Here is a 20,696-nt window from a genome sequence, read left to right as displayed (position 1 = left end):
GCACATGCACATCCCAGCAGTTCTAGGAGACAGTACGAATTACTCACAAAACGTTTAAAGTAACTACACTCTTGATTACTTAGAGATACTTAAGTGACAATTGTCTTCACGCTAGATTACTTGGGATGCATAAAGTAACCAATTGTATGCATTGAAAAAAACACCGAGCAGTTAAGCAAGTATTCAATATATCCCTTAAAGACAGTAATTGTCACTAATGTCTTATCACTTAGCTGACTCCAATTTATATATTTTGGTCATTTGACACGTGTGTGCACTTTGTAGTGCAGAGAGAAGACAATTGGTTACTTTATACATCCCAAGTAATCTAGCGTGAAGACAATTGACTCTTAAGTGTCTCTAAGTTATCTGAAGTGTAGTCACTTTAAACGTTTTGTGAGTAATTCGTACAAACTGGTTTTATGATATAATTCTCAAGCTGTTTATTTTTATTTTTGCTTAAGTATACTGATATCCCATGTAACATAGAATGAAGTCAATAGTCACTTTAGTGTCTATTAGTAACCTATGGTGATGTCACTTCAAACTTTTTTTGTACTGCACTTTATTTTACCCATTAGAAGCGTTGACTACTTTCGATCAGCTATCAGATAGTCACATTGTAATAAAAAGGGTCAATTGACCCCCTGCTTAGGACATGCACGTGTTAAAATAACTAGTCGCGTGGCTATTGAAGTAACTAGCTCCCACCCTAAATGATGGGTAAAATCACTAGTTCGGCACTGTCTCCTAGAATTACTGGGCATATATTGTTTTAAACTATTCTCACATTATTTGTATCTGTACATTAGCGTATAAACAAATTTCGGTAATAAAGAAAATCCTTAAAAATGCCTATCCTGAAAAAATATTGAATACATATTTTAATATCACTTTGATTCTTAGATACAATTTCAGGTTAATGCAAAGTTGATTAATCAAATCGTTAGTCGTTGCTGATAACGATTTAATATACAAGACAATTGTACATATGTATATCTTACATTATTATTTTCTAAATAACCTAATTTGAATTAAATTATTCCTAATTATTTTGAAAAAATTTAAAAAAATTGCATTTACTCGAAAGTTATTTATAAAAGTTGTTCCCAAAGTCAAGCTGTCGTTATAATCATAAAAAATATATTTTTTTTGTATAATAATCAGACATGCGTATAAATTCTCTAGAATCATGAATTCAAGTTCAATGTCATTTCAAAACAAAGCACAATTTGTAATGACATTAAACCAAAAATAAAAAAAAAAATATTGTAGATACTTGTGTGTATATTCTGTGTTGTATGTATTAAAATAAATAAAACATGAAAAAACATTAGTACAATGTGACGTATGATTTGATTTTATTTAAACGAATGTATAATGTGTTTGAGGCGAATTGTGATCACACTTTAAGAGACAATGGCACATATTCATAAACGATCACCAAGTGTTAACTTTTTTAAGTACCTATTAGGGTATTCGTTCGACTAATGATCGTTCGATTAATCGAATAATTTCTTTCGAATAATTATTCGAACAATTTAAAAATGGCCATTTTCGAATAACGAATAATTCGAACAATTTTATATAGAATAGTCGAATAAAACGAATAAATGTTCATATATATTTAAATTTATTAAATTGCTTAAAATTGTTCATAATTTCAAATTTTAATAAGTAAAAATGACTTACAAAAATTGCATTGTTTCTGAAATTCGACAAATAACTAAAGACAAAAGATGAGTGTTCCGATAGCTCCTTCTATAAATATATAAATATTACTGCAAGAAGTTACAATTCTAAAAACAATGGCGCATATTCATAAACGATCACCAAGTGTTAACTTTTTTAAGTACACAATTCACAATTCACAATTGGTTACTTTCAGCACAATTAGTTAGCACTTAATCATGGGTAAAGTTGTAACTAAATGCCAACTACTAATACAATAAAAAAAACAGCTGATTGATTTCATTTTAAAACATGTATACAAAATGAAAATAATCTAGAGATGTGTTTTTTTTTGTCAACAACATTCTATTGAAAAATTTAATTTTACATGCCCTTATTTTAATTGAACTATAACTATAAATTTTGTATGTACTTTTTAAAGAACAAAAATAGTTTTTTAATAGCTTTATAAGCCTTTTAATTAATTACAGTATATATCGATCAAAATATTATTTGGTGCAATTGAATATTTTTTGCAGACTTAATGAAAATTTAATCAAGAACCTTTTTTAGTTTAAAAAAGTAGTTGTTAGTAATTAAAATAAAAAAAACATAACAAAATTAAAAATGTATATATAAACTGCTTTTATTTAAAATAAAAAAATATTTTTATTTAAGTTTTTATTTTTTCATAAAAATTTATATTGATGATACGTTTTTTTGTTTCAGAAAATAACAATTCAAAAAAACGTATGCCACATATCTTAAAGTGGGCTTTGAAAAAAAATGTTTTTATTCATAAAATATTTTTCTAGAGTCATTGTAATTCAGAATTGAAAATTTTGTTTCAATATCCCAAGTAGTTTTCATTTTATATCGTTTTTTGCTTCTCCTATAAACTTATGAAAAGTGATGTTACGTTATTTTGCATTTTAGGTGACTATATGTATATACAAAACCATCAAAGCACTAAACTATTTTTCAAATATTTGTCTTGGAATCTTAATATTCTTTAAACAGCCCTCGTCTGGCTGAGAAACCCGCAGCAGTAGTACGTAGAAGTACATGAAAACCAATACTGCTCTATAAAACGTCTATATAATATTGATTAAAAAACTCTTAAATATTTGCCAAACATGAATTGGCAATTGCTGTCGTTCGTACTTGTATGTCATCACGCATATAAATTGGAATAATCTTTAATAAATTGAATTCAGCAAAAATAAATATAATCGAATAAATACAAAATGCAAATAACAAAATTCAAGGTCAATATATATTATACACGTACTAAGTATGTCTTAAACAAAAAATACACAATACATTTTACATATTTTTAAAGCAAAACTAACTAAAATTCCAGAAGGCTGTTGTTATCATAAGAACTCGAAACATTTGTAAATAATTTCTATGGACATCTTTGATCTGCAAATGTTTGTAAATACTCGTACCTATCGTGTGTCTACATAAGCCAATCTAAAAAAATTAATGCGAAATAATTTATTTTTAGTTTCAAAATATATTTTTTTGTGAAAAATTAAGGTTGGATTGATTACCGTTAGGTTACCGTTATTAGTTGCCGAAATTATATTGTGGAAAATACTTTTATCGTTATTTTATATATTAAATATCGTAGAGACAAAAATCATTTAAAGTATTTTTGAAATCTGTTAATACAGTTATTTTTACTTATTAGGTATGATTTATACGATAAGAAAAAATAAGGTTGTGGTGACCATTATCGATCAGCTTCATATTTGGATTGGATTTTATGGTTTTCTTATAACACTTTTTCTTAATTTTAACTTTTTTATTTGATTTAAATGCACTATTACCGTTAAAACGTCTAATCCAATGGAGCATCGTTTTTTGGTTGATATTTACTGAATTTACCAATAATTAAAACAAATTTTACGCTATTATATATTTAATAACATAGTTGCACCCAATTCCATTTGACTGTGATAATAATTCTGGAAAAATGGATTTAGCACTTACCAGAAAAATCTAAATAATTATAAACTTTGTTCATAATTATTACATATTTAAAGTTATGTATTAAAATATACATTATCATTAAATGCGGACTTGGCACGTTTACATACTAAGCTAACGATATGTATGTATATGAAGTATATGTTTGTTATGATTAGCCACTACTGATATATTTTTCAGAAAAACAACAATATCTTCATTATTTTTTTATAATAAATAAATTACTTAAACATTCAAATCATTACTCGAAACAAAAACCAAACGCGATAAAAAACATTACATTAAAAACATTATATAGGTGTAACAAATTAAGTTCACCTGCAAATCTGTTTATAATTACATGATCATGAGAAGGTGTTTAACACCACAAAAATTTAAACTTTCTATTATTAAGAAAAATAAAAATACATATCAGCAAAAACAAAAAAAATTAAAATGTGTAAAAAAAAAAATAAAATCATTAAGCATGTGAATGAATTATTATGCCAAATATAGAGTCATTATATATCGACCCCTTAGCGCCAAATTATCGTAAGCGATATTTTCTAAATTTTTTTTATTGCAAAAATTAAAATTTTATAGACCGACTGATGTTTTAGCGTTCTTAGAATATCAAAATTGTTAATAACTTCAAAATTATAGGGGGTAAGATTTTATCGTAAGTCAATGTTTACATTTTACAGTAAACGAATTTTATCGTAAGCGACACATAGTGGTATAGAAAAAAAAAGGTAAATAAATCTGTAACTTCTAAATGGTTAAATTTGGATTGAATGAATGTGCAAAGAAGAAGTTTTGTCGAGTTTATGCTCCGAACGTGGACCTCATGGGCCTACCAGGGGAGCGACCAAGGGTCCTCAAAGTAGGACACCTCGGGTATGTTACATTTTTAAAACGATCCTATTTCTTCCTTTGTGTTCCAATTTCAAGCAAATTATATATATAGAATCTCCTCATCGAACACTACAAAAAACCTCGTCGTAGCTATAAATTATCTCTTACAGCTTAGGAGATATTCGCATTTCAAAATTAAATGTTCAAAATTTTTACCCACCCTACTCGAGTTTTTCGATAACAGCGGATTCAAGTATTTCCCGATTTTCTTCAATTTTCCTTTATTGGACTAACAACAGATGTATGTGTCAAATAGAAAAATAATTGTTCAAAAATAATGACTAAGTCCAAATGTATATGAATTTGAATTCAAAAAATTTAAAAAAATGCGATTTTCGCTAATATTTTGGGAAAAAAGTACTTTTTTTCTTTTCATGTTATCGCAAACAATTTCTAAGAGGATGTATAAGGAATTTATACTTTTTGAAAAGCTAACTTTTCATCACATATTTTAAATGAAAAAAAAAAATTAAAAATGTTTGTGACCGAGGGGACCAGGTCTATTCAAAAAATACCTATTTTTTATGTAAAATTAAAATTTAGGGCAAAAATTCTCAAATCGTATATTCGGTATCAAAATATAGTAACCGATTTTAGATGGCCGAATATGCTTTCAATTATTTTGTAAAGGATTTCGATAACTACGACCCTGGTATGGATATTATAGCCAAAAAAATAAAAATTTCCATTTTTGGGATTTTTCAACACTTTTTTGGGAATTGCAGGATTGCTGATAATAAATTTCAAAATTCGTTTTCATTTTTCCATTTTAAATAGAAAATTTAACATAACTGTAAAAATTTCATTAAAAACTATTCATAAATAACAATTTTATTTCAATTCGAAAAAATTGTATCTATGCAAAAATTCAATAAAAAAACATTTTTTGTCATATTTTTAATTGTCAAAAGTTATAAATATTTTTGAAAAATAGACAAATAGCTTGAACGAAATTATGTTATATCGCATCAAAACATTTTTAATTCTATCTATAAATTTCAAAATAATCGAAAAAAACTTCTCCTGTAAAATTTCTGTTTTGTCGTTTACGATAATTTGGCGCTAAGGGCTCGATATGATGGACTACTTTTAACGAGTATTAAAACAAAAATAAACCAAAAACATACTCTACATACAATATTCATTCATTCATACAAAGAAGGTATGAATGAATGAATAAACAAAACAAACTAAAATAAAGTTTTGTACCGACAAATAGAGTTTGTTGTTTTAGCCATATTTGGAATGAAATTTATTTGATATCCATAAATACACAAACACCTAACGATTTTTATTTTGAACATAGAAAAACAGACAAAACTTTCATTTTCATGTGTAGACACCATAATTGAGTTTATTAAAACAAAAATTAAAAACAATTTGTTTATGAATAATGTATTTTAATAGACCACTATAATTGTTATTTCTAAAGACAATCAAAATATAAACATATATATGTATGTATGTATATATATATCTATCTATCTATCTATCTATCTATCTATCTATCTATCTATCTATCTATCTATCTATCTATCTATCTATCTATCTATCTATATATAACACTTTGTGTCTAGTCATGACATGTTTGTTAAGGTCAATTTTACTTATAATGTCATAAAAAAAAATAATTAGAAGCAATAAGGAATAATTTTTAATTAATTTTAAATCAACAACGCTCTTTTGTTGTTAATTTCGTTGCCTATGGTCTTAGTAGAAGGCTTCTATAACTGAAATAAAAAGTCGACTTTTCCTTTTTGGTAAAAAGTCGACATTTCGAATTTTTCGTCTTTCCACTCTTTCTATTTAAAATTATTTCCTACATTTTATCATATTTTAATGATAAAAAAAATATATGGTTGCTAGATTTATTGAGTTAACATTTTTACAATAAAAAAATAAGACTTTTCTCGATTTCGACTGTTTTGGTTAATCTAATATTTACTCTTTACTCAACGTAGTCCATTGTTCGACTTTTTTCAGACCAAATAGCCTATTTCGACTTTTTGCAGCAAAAAGTAAATTGTTTAATTGTAGCTTTTAAATATACCAAATCTGTGGTCGTACACAGAGAAAACAGATTCGTAGTAGCAACCGAATTTGTTGCCAATCGAATGATTCGGCTGTACACATAGAATTTTTCGGTTCTATCAACAGAAAGTCAGTTGATAAAAAAGTATTTTGGTTGTTACCCCATCTAAAATTGTGTAGCCACAACTGTAAAATTCGGTCACTAAGGTAGAATCATTCGATTGGCAACAAATTCGGTTGCTATCACGAATCTGTTTTCTCTGTGTATGAAAAAAGGTAGATAGGTAACAGAGAACGGATTGAAAACATTCACGTTTACTTCCCATTCATAAATTCATTGCTATTGCATTGCCTTTAATCTACAATAACAAAAAAATGCCGAGCTATGCGTAAACACATTTAATTTTCTGATTGCCATATGAAAGAAACTAAAAACATTCACACCATTCGTTAAGTATTCGTTGACATTTCTTTGCATACATATGTAGTTTGTGAACATACAGAATCTTACGGAATTAGTATTTTAAATTGTTTAAATTAAAATGCATATAACATTGAAGTCGGTCATGATTTTTAAACATTTTAAACATTCTGTTTAACATATACATTTATTGTTAGTCCAATAAAATAAAAATGGAGAAAATCGGGAAATATTTAGTGCCGATATTATCAAAAAAGTGGAGTAAGGTGGGTAAAAATTTTGAAAATTTAATTTTAAAATGCGAATATCTCCTAAGCTATAAGAGATAATTGGAAGCTACGACTAGGTTTTTTATAGTACTTGACAAGGAGACCCAAACGAAGAAATATTATCGTTTTAATAATGTAACATACCCGAGGTGTCCTACTTTGGGAACTCCTGGCCGCGCATTTGGTGGACCCATGAGATCGAAACTCAAAACTTAAACTCGACAATATTTCCTCTTTGTGCACATCAAATTTTATTGAAATCGGACCAAGCAAAGTTACAGATTTATTTCCTTCAATTTTTGTTCTATACCACTGTGCAACACCAATATGTTAGGTTTAACTTGTGTACAGTAGGGTGGCCCTTAATAAACGAAAGTTGGATTTTGGCCATTCTCACCCCCCAGTTTGGTGAACATTAGTAAAAAAATCATCCTGAAAAAATTTTAGGTAAATCGGTTGCCGCAAGCCCTCTGAAGTTTTGAGATGCATTTACAAGGGGAAAAAATGCATTTTTTCAGTTTTTGTAAAAATTTTGCCATTAAAAAATTACTTTTGTAATTTAATTTAAAAGAATCGAAATGTGTACGTAATTGTCGTTCTAATGAGACATAAAAAACAGAAATTGGTCAAAGAATGTTAAAGTTATGAAAAATTCGCCAGGCCATTACCGTGTCTCAGGCAACTAGAACAAGAAATGTAGGAACAAAATTAACATATTTTGATAAATATTAAAATAAAAGCTCATTTTTACTTCAAATGTGTCCATATTTACTTGTATATGTGTTTTTGTCTTCGTAGGATATCGTTAACCTATTATTAGGTATGAACAAAAAAATAAAATTTTTTTAACGGCAGTTTCAAAACTCCATTTTCAAATTTTTAAAAATTTTGTTAAACAAATTTCAGAATTTTTTGATCATCTCATTGGGATTTATTAAGAATATAATAGGGAATAAAAATGTGAAAAAATTATGTATATATCTCTTATAGTTTTTCCGTACCTGCGACTTAAATTTTGAAATTTTCAAGAAAAACCAATTATTTGGCAATTTTTAGGCCAATGAGCTATATTTCCTTACTCTTATGAATTTTAAGCAAAACTTATTCAGAATATTATAGTCCAGATAATTCTAAATATACTCTGAAACTTTTACTAAAATCGGAAAACGTTAACATTTAAATCGTGAAGGTCAAAGGTCAAATTTTTCAATATTTGGAATTTCTCTTGGAAAGATTTCGAAATGTTGTATATTTTTGGGCAGATTTTGATGAAATTTAACAAAATTCAAATGTATCCGGTTTATTTAAAGGAAATAAACCAACGTTTTGAAAAGGTTAAAACGTAACAATATTTTTAATTTAAATCCACATAACTTTTGACTTAGTATTAGATTTGCTATTACTAATATATTTGTTGGTAATTCAAAAATGTATATTTGATAGAGTGTCCAAAAAGCGGCTAATTAAAGAAACCGGTTTCCGGTTTAACCGAAAATGTGTGTTTTTAAATAAACTGGTTTTGATGATTGTCTTTTAAAATAAGCGGTCAGCGGTTTCGGTCTTTGTCTTCAATAAAACCGATTAACCGGATTATAATAAATTTTTATTTAATATGAAAAAAGTTTACATAAATTTATTTTTGGGCACTAATAGGATATGTGTAAAGAATAATGTAGTAAATCTTCGGAAATTTAGCAATTTTGAATTCTTAAGGCTCTATCTAATATTAACGTTGACATTTGTATTAACAATGAAAAAATTGAAATCGTTACTTCAGCAAAGAATTTAGGCGTTACATTTAATAGCACGCTCAGCTGGGATAATCACGTTAATATTGTAGTAGGTAAAACGTACTCAATGCTTCGTAATCTGTGGGCAACACAATTTTACACCCCAGTTAACATTAGAATGCTAATTGCTAAAACCTATTTAATGCCAGTACTACTTTATGGTTGCGAAGTTTATGCTAACTGTGATTCCGCTAGTAAGCGGAAGTTAAATACTCTTTTTAACAATATTGCCAGATATGTATTTGGTCTTCATACTCATGATGGTATTGCAACCTTAAGTAAAAGGCTTTACAACGTGACCTTCAATAATCTGGTCAACATCAGGACACTTACGCTACTACACAAAATCGTTTACACTAAAGTGCCGTCATATTTATATAATCGGATAACTTTTGCAAGGTCTAATAGAGGGAATAAGGTCATACCTATTGCACACCGAAGTAAGATAACGGAATGGCAATTTTACTATAACGCAATCCATCTATGGAACAGACTTCCGAATAAAGCACAAACAAACAGCAACGTAAACTCTTTTAAATCAGAAATAACGAAACATTTGAATAATGATATAACGTAACTTTACACTTTAAACTTGATATTGTATTTATGATAAGTATTTTTGTTAATTAGTAACTTGCACTTTTGTTAAGTTTCGTTATTTTTATTTTTACTTTTAAATTGATTCTTAACTATTTTAATTTTTGATTTTTAAAATGTTTAAATTTTTCACACTTAATAAATTATTATGTTAAACTAAATTGTATTACAATAACTTCCCCTAGTTCCACACTATAATTAAAAGATGTATGTCTTGTTGTATGGAAAAACAGATAAATAAATAAATAAAAATAAATAAAAATAAAAAAAAATAAAAATCTTTATGCAATTATTTTATATCTTTTACGAAATATTGTCAAATACTAAAATTTTCTATAAAATAAATCAATATTTTTAAAAACGGTTTTCATAAATATGTTTAAATGAGCTTTATAAAATATATTTCATTAAAACCGGTTAACCGTCTTACAAAAACCGGTTTGTCAAAAAACCGAAATCGCTGGAGTTTATAAAGATGAAAAAAACGGTTGACCGGTTTTCGGTTTTGGATACTCTAATATTTGAACAAAATAGGGATAGATTCGGATCCACTATTAGCAATAATCCAGACTAAAGTAGGAAAAAAACTTAAAATTTTAATTTTCAAATGTGAATATCTAGTCAACTATAAAAGATAAAATATAGTTCATGCAATGTGTTTTGTAGCAATCTTCTTGTAGATTCTGCACCTATAAAAATCTTTCAAATAAGATTGAGAACAAAAATTTGGCATCATTTTTAATTTTTCATATACCTTGGGGCCTTGATATACCCTACCTTAATGTTTAAAGTCCAAATTCAAAACTTAAACTCAGCTATACCTCTATAGCCATGGAATTTTATTAACATCGGATAGTTGGTTTAGAAGTTACAGATTTATTACCACTTTCCCCACTGTGCTCGAAATCATGAACCGATTATGACAAATTGGGTCGAAAAAGTTATGTGGACTAAATATCATCGGAACATGTTTAAAATTGCGACACAAACCTTGATCAACAAATTTACATGGACAGACGTACATACATATAGATGGAGACAAAGCTTATTCAACCCAAAAACTTATTCGGTAAATATAAATAAACTACCATACATTCATTACAATCAGATCATTTTTGCAAAAGTTATAGAATTTTTACAATTAAGGATATATGGCAGGACCAATAGTCCTTGCTGCAATCACAATAAAAATTAACAGGAAGATTCTAAGCATAGAGCGTATAACAAATGCAGATGTTCGTTATTAAAATAACACTAACGAAATTTTCCAAATTGAGCTACCGCTACCTTTTAACCTTTTCGACTATAATATCTTTGTCATTAAAACGTAAATACCGTAAATCGTTTAGTTCCAAATTTTATTATTCCAATTTTTAAAAATTCAAGTATGTATGTATATTTTTATTGACATCATGAACATAAAATACATATATTTTAAATAAATAAAACACAAGCATTTTAACTGGTTAAAAAGAAACGTAAAAAATTCCAACAATTACAAAAAAAAGCAATAAATCATGTAAATGTACGAGTAACTAAATTTGAATGAATTCATTTATTTCAATTAAATTTTTCTTGAACTTGACTTTGATTTTTTCAACTCATTTATTTCAAATGAATGATGGAATAATTAACACTAGCATAACCCGGTGCACTTCGCTACCCCTACCCTAGTAAAATTAAAAAAATATGAATGGAAATACGAAAATAACACATACAAAATTTGAGAATCTCTCAATTACAGTTCACTTGATATTCGAAAATAACTAACTAATTTTGTATGGAAGATACCACTCCACTGCTCTGATTCCACCCATTTTTAAACCTTTTATGTAAATATCAAACATTACTTTAACTTTCCTTTATAAGGTAGGGGTCATTCCTACTAAGCCGATCATGCTTAGCTAAACTTCGAACAGGAATAAAATCGTTTTTAGCTAACCTCCGTAGAATGGTAATAATTTGATTAAATTCTTTTAGAATTATAGTTTTCTAGATATTCAAAATTAATTATTTTCTTTGTGCCACAACCATTAATGCAATCCCGATCATTTTCAGCCAATCTGTGTAAAATGGTAAGAGAGCTATGCGGACAAAGTTTGAAGAACCTTGCAATTATTACTTTGTATGGGAGATGATTCACCTCCTTTTCCGACCCCTCCCATTTTGGGTGCTATGCCCTATAATCTAATTCCGTCTATATTCAGCTAAACTCCGCACAGTAATAAGAAATTAATTCGCTAAAAGTTTAAACACTTTTACAATTGTAGTTCTACAGATATTCGAAATTAATTATATACTTTGTATAGGATGTGCCACGCCCACTATTCGAATCCAGAATAATTTCAGCGAAACTATGCAAAATTATAAAAGAGCCATTTAGACTAAGTTTGAAGAATCTTGCAATTATAGTTCACAAAATATTTAGAAATAACTATTTACTTTGTATTGCAGGCGACTCACCATTTTTTCCGACCCGTCCCATTTTTGATTAAACTTCATGCAGTGATAAGTAATTGATTCGTATGAAGTTTTAAAACCGTCACAATTATAGTTCTGCACATATTATAAAATAATTATTTACTTATGTACAATTACATATTGACCCCCATTTTAAATTTGTCAAAGATTTATAAAACAAATTTTGAATGGAAATTTTGTTTTATAAACCTTTGGATAAATTTAAAAATTGTTTATACATATGGGAGTTAGAAAATAAAAAAAAACACTTTCAAAATATATTTTGTGATTTTAAAATTTAGTTTAAATTACTAAAGTCTTCTTCTTTGTTTTCTATAACAACTCTCACTTAAAACAGGGCGAAATCAATACTGTCTAATTGTTTCTCTTATTTATTTACAACAACAAATTGGACAAACACGCATTGCTTTGTTTACTTTTTAGCTTACGGTTCACATGTACACGTTTTTGTATATGTGTTAGTAACATCTTTAAACGCTTATAACTCAACTGAACAACTGAACCGATTTCAATAAAATATATATTCTGCACTTCTGTGAATAAATCTCTTTAAAATTGTATATTTCTTGCCCACATTGAATGTATAAAGTGAGCGTAAAAGGGGTCTAAAGAAATCGTCTTGCCTATTAATATTATGATAAGAAAATGTGTAAAATTTTATTTGTATTTTTATTACTTTTTTTTGAATAATGACGAATAAAAATGATTGGAATAATCGAGGAAAAATATTTTTTATTTTTTAGCTTAGAATAAAAAAATATTCGAATAAACAAAACCAATAATTAATAATGTTAAAGAAAGAGGTTGATGAATGGAAATTTTATTAGAAACTAGTCTTTACCAAGGATGTGCTATTAATATAACAACGTGATCAATCAATTAATGATTAATGTTGATTAATCGATAAATTGATTAACTAGAATGTTTTTTTTTTTTAATAGATTTCGGATTTAAATCTCAAAAACACAACATTAAAACTTAAAAATCTTGTCGCAATTTTAAAGATAACGTGATGAGATTTTTGTTTTGGGAATATTTCGTTCATGATTTCACCATGGAAAGCTAACACTGTGCAACACTCAAAAATAACTTGGCAAATGACCGAGATATCTCAGTCATTATTTAACCGATTTTAAAATTTCAAACGACATTAAAAAGGTACGAACGAGGTCTTTCCAAGTACATACACTTTCATTAATCTATTAACGTATGCGGAATGAAATTTCAACACAAGAGAAAACGATATATTTGTTTCCAACGTTAAAACAAATAACTTATAACACCTTTATAGTCCATTGTATTGATTTAATGTAAGCAATTTTAAAAATTTATTATATTCATGTACTTTTGTGGCAGTTATGGAGAAATTTATATACAGGTGTTGAAAATACCGATGTTTGCACTTATCTGAACTCCTATTTGAGTTTCATGGTCTTATTTTTCTCGATTTTTATTTTAAATAATCTACAAAAACTCTTCTATTTAAAAAGGTCATAAAACTCTCAAATTATTTTTAATTTAAAAGAATATGGACCTTTTGGAAACACCATAATCATCTGGGCGTGACAGTTGGATAATGGAACAGTTAAGAAGAACTTTCTTTTTAAAAAAAATAATCTCTGATGTTTCTTTTTATGAAATGATTAATTTTTTGTACACATTTCATAATATATTAATTAGTCAAAACTTCTAATTTACATCTGATTGATTGATTAAGATCCATATATATTTTTTTAGAAAAAAGATTATGTTCTACTTTGCACATCTTACCAATCTGCCTCTCTCTACCACTTGATGTAAAATATAACAAATTGTTCCCGATGATAAGATGAAATTTGGAAAAAAATACAAGTATTTTTTCAAGGTAGTTCTTTTTTTGTTAACATATTGAGATAACTAAAAGCCAGATTTTCAAATGGGCTTTTACAGTATTAAGGAAAAACATAACGTAATTCAAAATAAGTCCTAAAACACTAATAGCTCATATACTTTTTCTTTTGCCTAGTGTCAAATTTTTGTTTTAATTTCATTCCGCATACGTTAATAAATATGTTGAGAAAGCCAGAAGGAAATTGTCTTTAAGATTACTGTTGTCTAAAATAAAGATCTGAAAAAAACACTCGTTATAGTTGAAAAAGTTAAAAAAAAATCAAAAATTTTGATATTATTGGAAAAACCTCTACGTATTTATATTAATAGAATAATGAAAGTGTATATACAGTAGCCTAAGAAAGTCTACATACAGTAAAAGTTATTGTGTAACTTTAATTTAAAGCAGTTTTTTAGTTTTTTTATGAGATATACATATAGTAATACATGTCTTAAGTCGATTTTAGCAAAAAAAAAATTCAAATAACGCCCAAACGTTATTAGAGTTATTGATTCTGAGTAAAATAACGAAAAATTTATTCTCGGTCACGCCTACTTTTGGGTGGGCGGGGCTATTATGTTTCATAATATTTTGAACATTAAAGCCCAAAAAACCAAAACAAAATTTCGTTATTTGGCTCAGAATCAATAATTCTAATAACGGTGAACGACGATTTGACATGATCCAGTACCTAACGGCGATATTTTTTTTAAAAATTTCAAGGGATATAATAATTCTTTTTAGATCCCCCCTAATGTTTATGCATATTTATTTATTTTTTTAATGTTTCTAACCCCCAATAACACGAAGTCTAGTTATGTGTTAACTAATAGTTATACTGACAGATTTCATACAAAATTATTTTTAACCGACAGTATAACAATTAGTTAACGCATAACCAGACTTCTTGTTAATGGGGGTAAATGTTGTTGAATTTTATTGTACTAAATATAACGAATATCAATTAGTTAGGAAAATATTTGTCTCTTTTGTGACAGACAGACAGACAGAGAGACAGACAGACAGGCGGAAATTGTTTGCAACAATAAATATTAGCTTAGTCTTGTGTAACAAGAAAAACATGTTTTATCATCTAAAAACTCGATAATAATTTTGTATTTTGTAATTTTCTTTAATTTTAGATGGCTTATATGGCTCCAAGACGTCGGTTGGGCTCTATAGGAGACTCAGCTCCCCCATCCGAATCATCTGAAGGTACTAATTCATCCGAAAATCATGATATGATATTGAATTCCGAATGGTCTCATGGCTCACAGAATGGTGTTACCAACCACAATTCCATGTTTCTTAATTCGGAAGGAGACACCGATACAATTAGCACGGATACGGCCAGCAATACCATGTTATCGGACTATGAAAGAGGACAAGTTGAAAGTTTCTTCGGTGGTTTGGGTACAGAAATATTTGTAAGTTCATCTTTAGCCAATCTATATGAGGGTACTGGCAAAGACAACGACTGGCATTTGGTATTCACTGGTATACCGGTTGTATTGTATGATCGTGGCAGTGCTCGGGCAAGATCCATACCCCGAGTAACCTTAGTCTTGGCTGAGCGTGGTTCGTGTTTTGCTTTATGGTCGGATCGCATAGATAACTTGTCCAACTATCGTGTGGCCGGTCCCTCATTCCATACCATGTGCTTATCCAGCAACCACCAACAAATGATTGGTTTTAGTTTTGACTCCACAGAATCGGCTCGAGAACTTTGGCAGCATATGGAACGATTGGTAAGCGATCCCGAAAATATTGCGCTCTCCATGGCCGGACGAAAGAAACATAAGCAAAAACGCTCTAAACCAGCACCTTTGCCACCGAAAGCACAAATTTCTCATCCATGTCAATTTCATCATGTCACCAGTGTGACCAAAGATGATACGGAACGATACTATAGTATGCAGGCATTTGCCGCCATGAGTCAACGTTAAATTAAATTTAAAAAAAAAACAAAACAATATAACACGATTTCAATTTAAAGTCGGCAATCTTAAGGACATTTATATAATTAATATGTAGCTTTTAAGTACAACTACATTAAATAGTTTTAATTATACAAATTCAACAAGTACATGTGTGTGTATGTGTATGTATATACTTATGTGTGTAAGTAAATTTGTATAAATTTTTATCCATATTTTTATGTTTTTGATTTAATTGAGAAAAAAATATTTATCTGTGATATAAATACAAATTACTATTATTTGTTTAAGTTGTTTTTTACATCACTTTTAGTTTTGTTAAATATGAAATTTAACAAAAAAATAAAATACGAATGAAAACAAGCAAATAGTTAATATACAACTTATATATTAGGGTGGGTCGATTTTTTTCATAAAAAATCGTATAGCAGAAACGCACTCTCCGGAAAATTCTAAGAAATTTTCCACAAGATACCATAAGTCTAAAATCAAATCCTATCTTGCGCATATCGACTTTTATCCAATAAAAAAAAAAATATATGCTGAAATATCATTGGATAAAAGTCGAAATGCGCAAGATAGGATTTCATTTTAGAACTATGGATTCTTGAGGAAACTTCCTTAGAATTTTAAGTAGATTGCGTTTCTGCTATACGATTTTTCACTTTTTTATCGTCCATACAATTCGACCCGGCCTATTATATATGTATGTTTTAGTCTTAAATTTAGTATAGAAAATTAAATTTATCGACCCTTAAATAAAGTTGTACAAGCGCCATGAATTATTTTTAAGTTGATTTTCATTATCTTTTATCAGAAAATGTTTAAATATACTAAAAAGTTAAATATTAAGTCAGATTTACGCATTCAATAGTCGTTTTCAATAATAAGGACTGAGATCGTAAAATTCTTAACACACGTTTTTCATTAAAACTTTTAACCCAAGTATTATTTGATTATTTTTTTGATCAAGTTACCTTTGTTGTAGCAGCAGTTGTTGCCGAGTTGGCAGCCCTTGGCCGAGTGATCTCGGGTCATTCCGGTGCATAGAACCGGCTGTCATGGGAATGAGTTACCTTTATAAAGCATGTCAGTTATTATGTTTAATGCCAATTATGTTCATTTGTTGTTAATCTGATTAAAATGAGTGACCAGAAAAAAGTGCGTTCTAAATTTATTAAATATTTTCAACAAAATCCAAGGTCTGCTATCAAACTGTTTCCAATGTTATTAAACAGTACCGGGAGAACTTGTTTGTTGCAGATGATCGAGGGAATGTTGAAGAAAAGTTTAGGACCCAAAAGCAAACACAATTTCTCAAAAAGTCCTTGGTATGGCAAGCAAAATTTACATCCAGGAATGTTTACAAAAAAGGATGTTTCCATTCATAAGACTTCTTAATGTGTCCACTTATTTTTAGCCTGATTTGGCATCTGTCACTATGGTAAGACAGGTCTTGAGTGGTACAAGAACAATAATGTGGTATTTGTACCAAGAGAGGCAAATCTTCCAAACTGCCTGGAGCTGAGTCCAGTGGAGAGATATTGGGCTGTTGTTAAAAGAGAATTGAAGAGCACAAAAAGGTGTCCAAAAGTGTAGTAGATTTTAAACTGGGAGATGGACAACCTGTTCGACCAAAGTGACATAAAGCACTATAAAAATCATAATGGGTTTTCGAAAAAGGTTCAAAATTTCATCATTAGTGATTAGAACTATAAATTGTAACAATAATTTCAATCAATTAAAAAAAGATTCAAAACTGTAAGTTCAGTGGTTTCATTTTTATTAACATAGGTTATAAAGGCAGCTAGTATTGGGTCCATGAATTGGTCCCTTTGTATTATTAACATATATGTATGTTAAACATTTTTCGATCTCAGTCCTTATTATTCTAATTATTCTAATTATTATTTTGTAACCCAATAAGTCAATATAATAAATAAGCTATGAACATCTAACAAAAATGTCACATTATACATTTAATTAGAAAGAAATACATGCAATTAAACTAAACTAAAATTGTTGTTAAAAACTTTACGTGTACAGTAACTAAAAAAATAAACATTTATGTTAAAATATAAAACCGTAAATTAATTTCGAAAAATTACATACATATAATATTATATCAATATAAATTATAAATAAAATATATTTCCTAAAATCCAAACTAAATAGTTGTAATTTTTTCCAACACATTACATTTTTCATTAAATTTTTAAAGGTTTAAAATCAAAAGACTTTAGCTAGGATGAATTCAAACCAGTATTATAAGCGCAGATGAAGCAAAATAATTATATGAGATTGTAGTGGAAGATTCTTGAACATCCACATCCAACGGAAGCTTAAGCGAAAAATATTATAAAAACTCAGTCTTAATTTCAAAACTATAGGCTATTTTCCAATTAAAATTTGATTAGTTGATAACAGAGTTCCATACGCTTGCAATGAGTACAGTTGTGACCACTTACAGTTAACAGTTTGTTTGTTTGCTTGCCACAAAGCTGAGAATGTAGAGGGAGGAACCTCTAAAAATCTATTAAATTTTTTTTATCGAAAACCAAGAAGAAGGTTGAAATTGCATAACAAAAATATTTAAACGTATATAGCTTCTAAAACGTATGATGAACTCTACTTTCCTTCTATTTAGGAACATTTTTGAACATTCATATCCACAGGTAGCTTAAGCGTAAAATATTAAAAACTCGCTCGTAATTTTAAAACTGTAAGCTCCATACGCTCTCAATGAGTACCAATATCATGGACATCCCTTGAGTCATCACAAAGTTGTAACCACTTAAATTTAGCAGTTTGCAGGCCACAAAGCACAAAAAGTATAAACCACTAAAAACCACTAAAAATGTTTGGCGAAAAATTTTTTCATACTAGGAGAACATAAATTAGTAGAAGGTTGAAACTGCATAATAATAATATTTAAACGCCTATAGCTTCTACACGGCTCAAGCTATTTTAATGATGCTTTCTTCGTATTTATGAATATTTTTGAACATTCATAGCCACATGTAGCTTAAGCGTAAAATATTAAAATCTCGCTCGTAATTTTAAAACGGTATGCTATTTTTCAATTAAGTTTTGTTTATCCACACGCTTCTAAAGAGTACCAATATCATAGATACCCCTTGAGTCATCACAAAGTTGTGATCACTTAAAGGGGGGTCAGACGGCATGTATTGCTTGTGTTTTGTGCCATGTATTGGGACATTTTTCCACATGTAAACATATACATACCGTGTGATCCATATGAAACTTTGTGTATGTAAAATACATGTGTACATGTCAAACGTGCATATGTAATTTCATGTGACATAACCTCTATTAGTTTCTATGTTTGTTGTTTTAATATATTTATTGCATTAAATATATTATTTCCTTCTATTTAGGAAAATGTTTGAACATACATATCCACAGGTAGCTTAAGATTAAAATATTAAAAACTCGCTCGTAATTTTAAAACTGTAAGCTATTTTTCAATTAAGTTTTGTTTATCAGATAGCTGAGCTTTCAATGAGTACCAATATCATGGACATCACTTGAGTCATCACAAAGTTGTGATCACTTAAATTTAGCATTTTGCAAGTCACAATGCTGTGAACGAAGAGGGGAGAAACTTCTAAAAACCACTTGAAATTTTTGGCGAAAAATGTTCTCATACTAGGAGAACATAATTCAGTAGAAGGTTGAAATTGCATAATAATAATAATATTTAAACGCCTATAGCTTCTACATGGCTCAAGCTATTTTAATGATATTGGTATCCATGAACTATGAACTCTGCTTTCTTCCTATTTATGAACATTCATAGCCACATGTAGCTTAAGCGTAAAATATTAAAATCTCGCTCGTAATTTTAAAACTGTATGCTATTTTTCAATTAAGTTTTGTTTATTAGATAGCTCCATACGCTTCTAAAGAGTGCCAATATCATGGGTACCCCTTGAGTCATCACAAAGTTGTGATCACTTAAACTTAACAGTTTGCATGTCACAAAGCTGAGAATGTAGAGGGATGAACCTCAAAAACCACCTAAAAAATAAACGCTTATAGCTTCCAAACGGCTTAAGCTATTTTAATGATATTGGTATCCTTGAGAAGCCTATGAACTCTACTTTGTTTCTATTTAAGAACATTTTTGTACATTCATATCCAAGCGTAGCTTAAACGTTAAATATTAAAAACTCAGTCGAAATTTTAAAAATGTAAGCTATTTTCCAATTAAGTTTTGTTTATCAGATAACTTGGCTCCATACGCTTCCAATGAGTACCAATATCATGGACATCCCTTGAGTCATCACAGAGTTGTGATCACTTAAATTTAGCAGTTTGCATGCCACAAAGCTGAGAACGTAAAGGAATTTCTAAAAACCATTTAAAATTTTCTCATACTAGGAGAACATAATCAAGTAGAAGGATGAAATTGCATAACAATAATATTTAAACGCCTATAGCTTATAAACGGCTTAAGCCATTTTAATATCCATGAATAGCCTATGAACTCTACTTTCTTCCTATTTTGGAAAATTTTTGAACATTCATATCCAAAGATAGCTTAAGCTATTTTCCAACTAAGCTTTGTTTATCAGATAGCACCAATGAGTGCCAATGTCATCATAAAGTTGTGATCACTTAAAGTTAACAGCTTGCATGTCACAAAGCTGAGAAAGTAGAGGGAGGAACATCTAAAACCACTTATAATTTTTGTCGAATGAAGAAGATTGAAATTAC

The 20,696-nt window shown here is 28.7% G+C and overlaps 1 protein-coding gene across 1 annotated transcript in view; it reads left to right on the top strand.

The window, feature by feature from the left end:
- Window positions 1-15,972, top strand: part of LOC135951682 (uncharacterized) — a 44,323-nt gene extending 28,351 nt beyond the window's left edge. Inside the window, exon 2 of the mRNA XM_065501367.1 lies at window positions 15,162-15,972. Coding sequence (XP_065357439.1) covers window positions 15,162-15,965 — 804 coding nt within the window. The 3' untranslated portion in view covers window positions 15,966-15,972. The remainder of the gene's footprint in view (window positions 1-15,161) is intronic.
- The last annotated feature ends 4,724 nt before the right edge of the window (window positions 15,973-20,696 follow it).

Source organism: Calliphora vicina, chromosome 2 (genome assembly GCF_958450345.1).
Source record: "Calliphora vicina chromosome 2, idCalVici1.1, whole genome shotgun sequence".
Lineage (NCBI taxonomy): Eukaryota > Metazoa > Arthropoda > Insecta > Diptera > Calliphoridae > Calliphora > Calliphora vicina.
The sequence above is the reverse complement of the archived record's forward strand: the minus strand, read 5'-3'. Positions and strand labels throughout refer to the sequence as shown.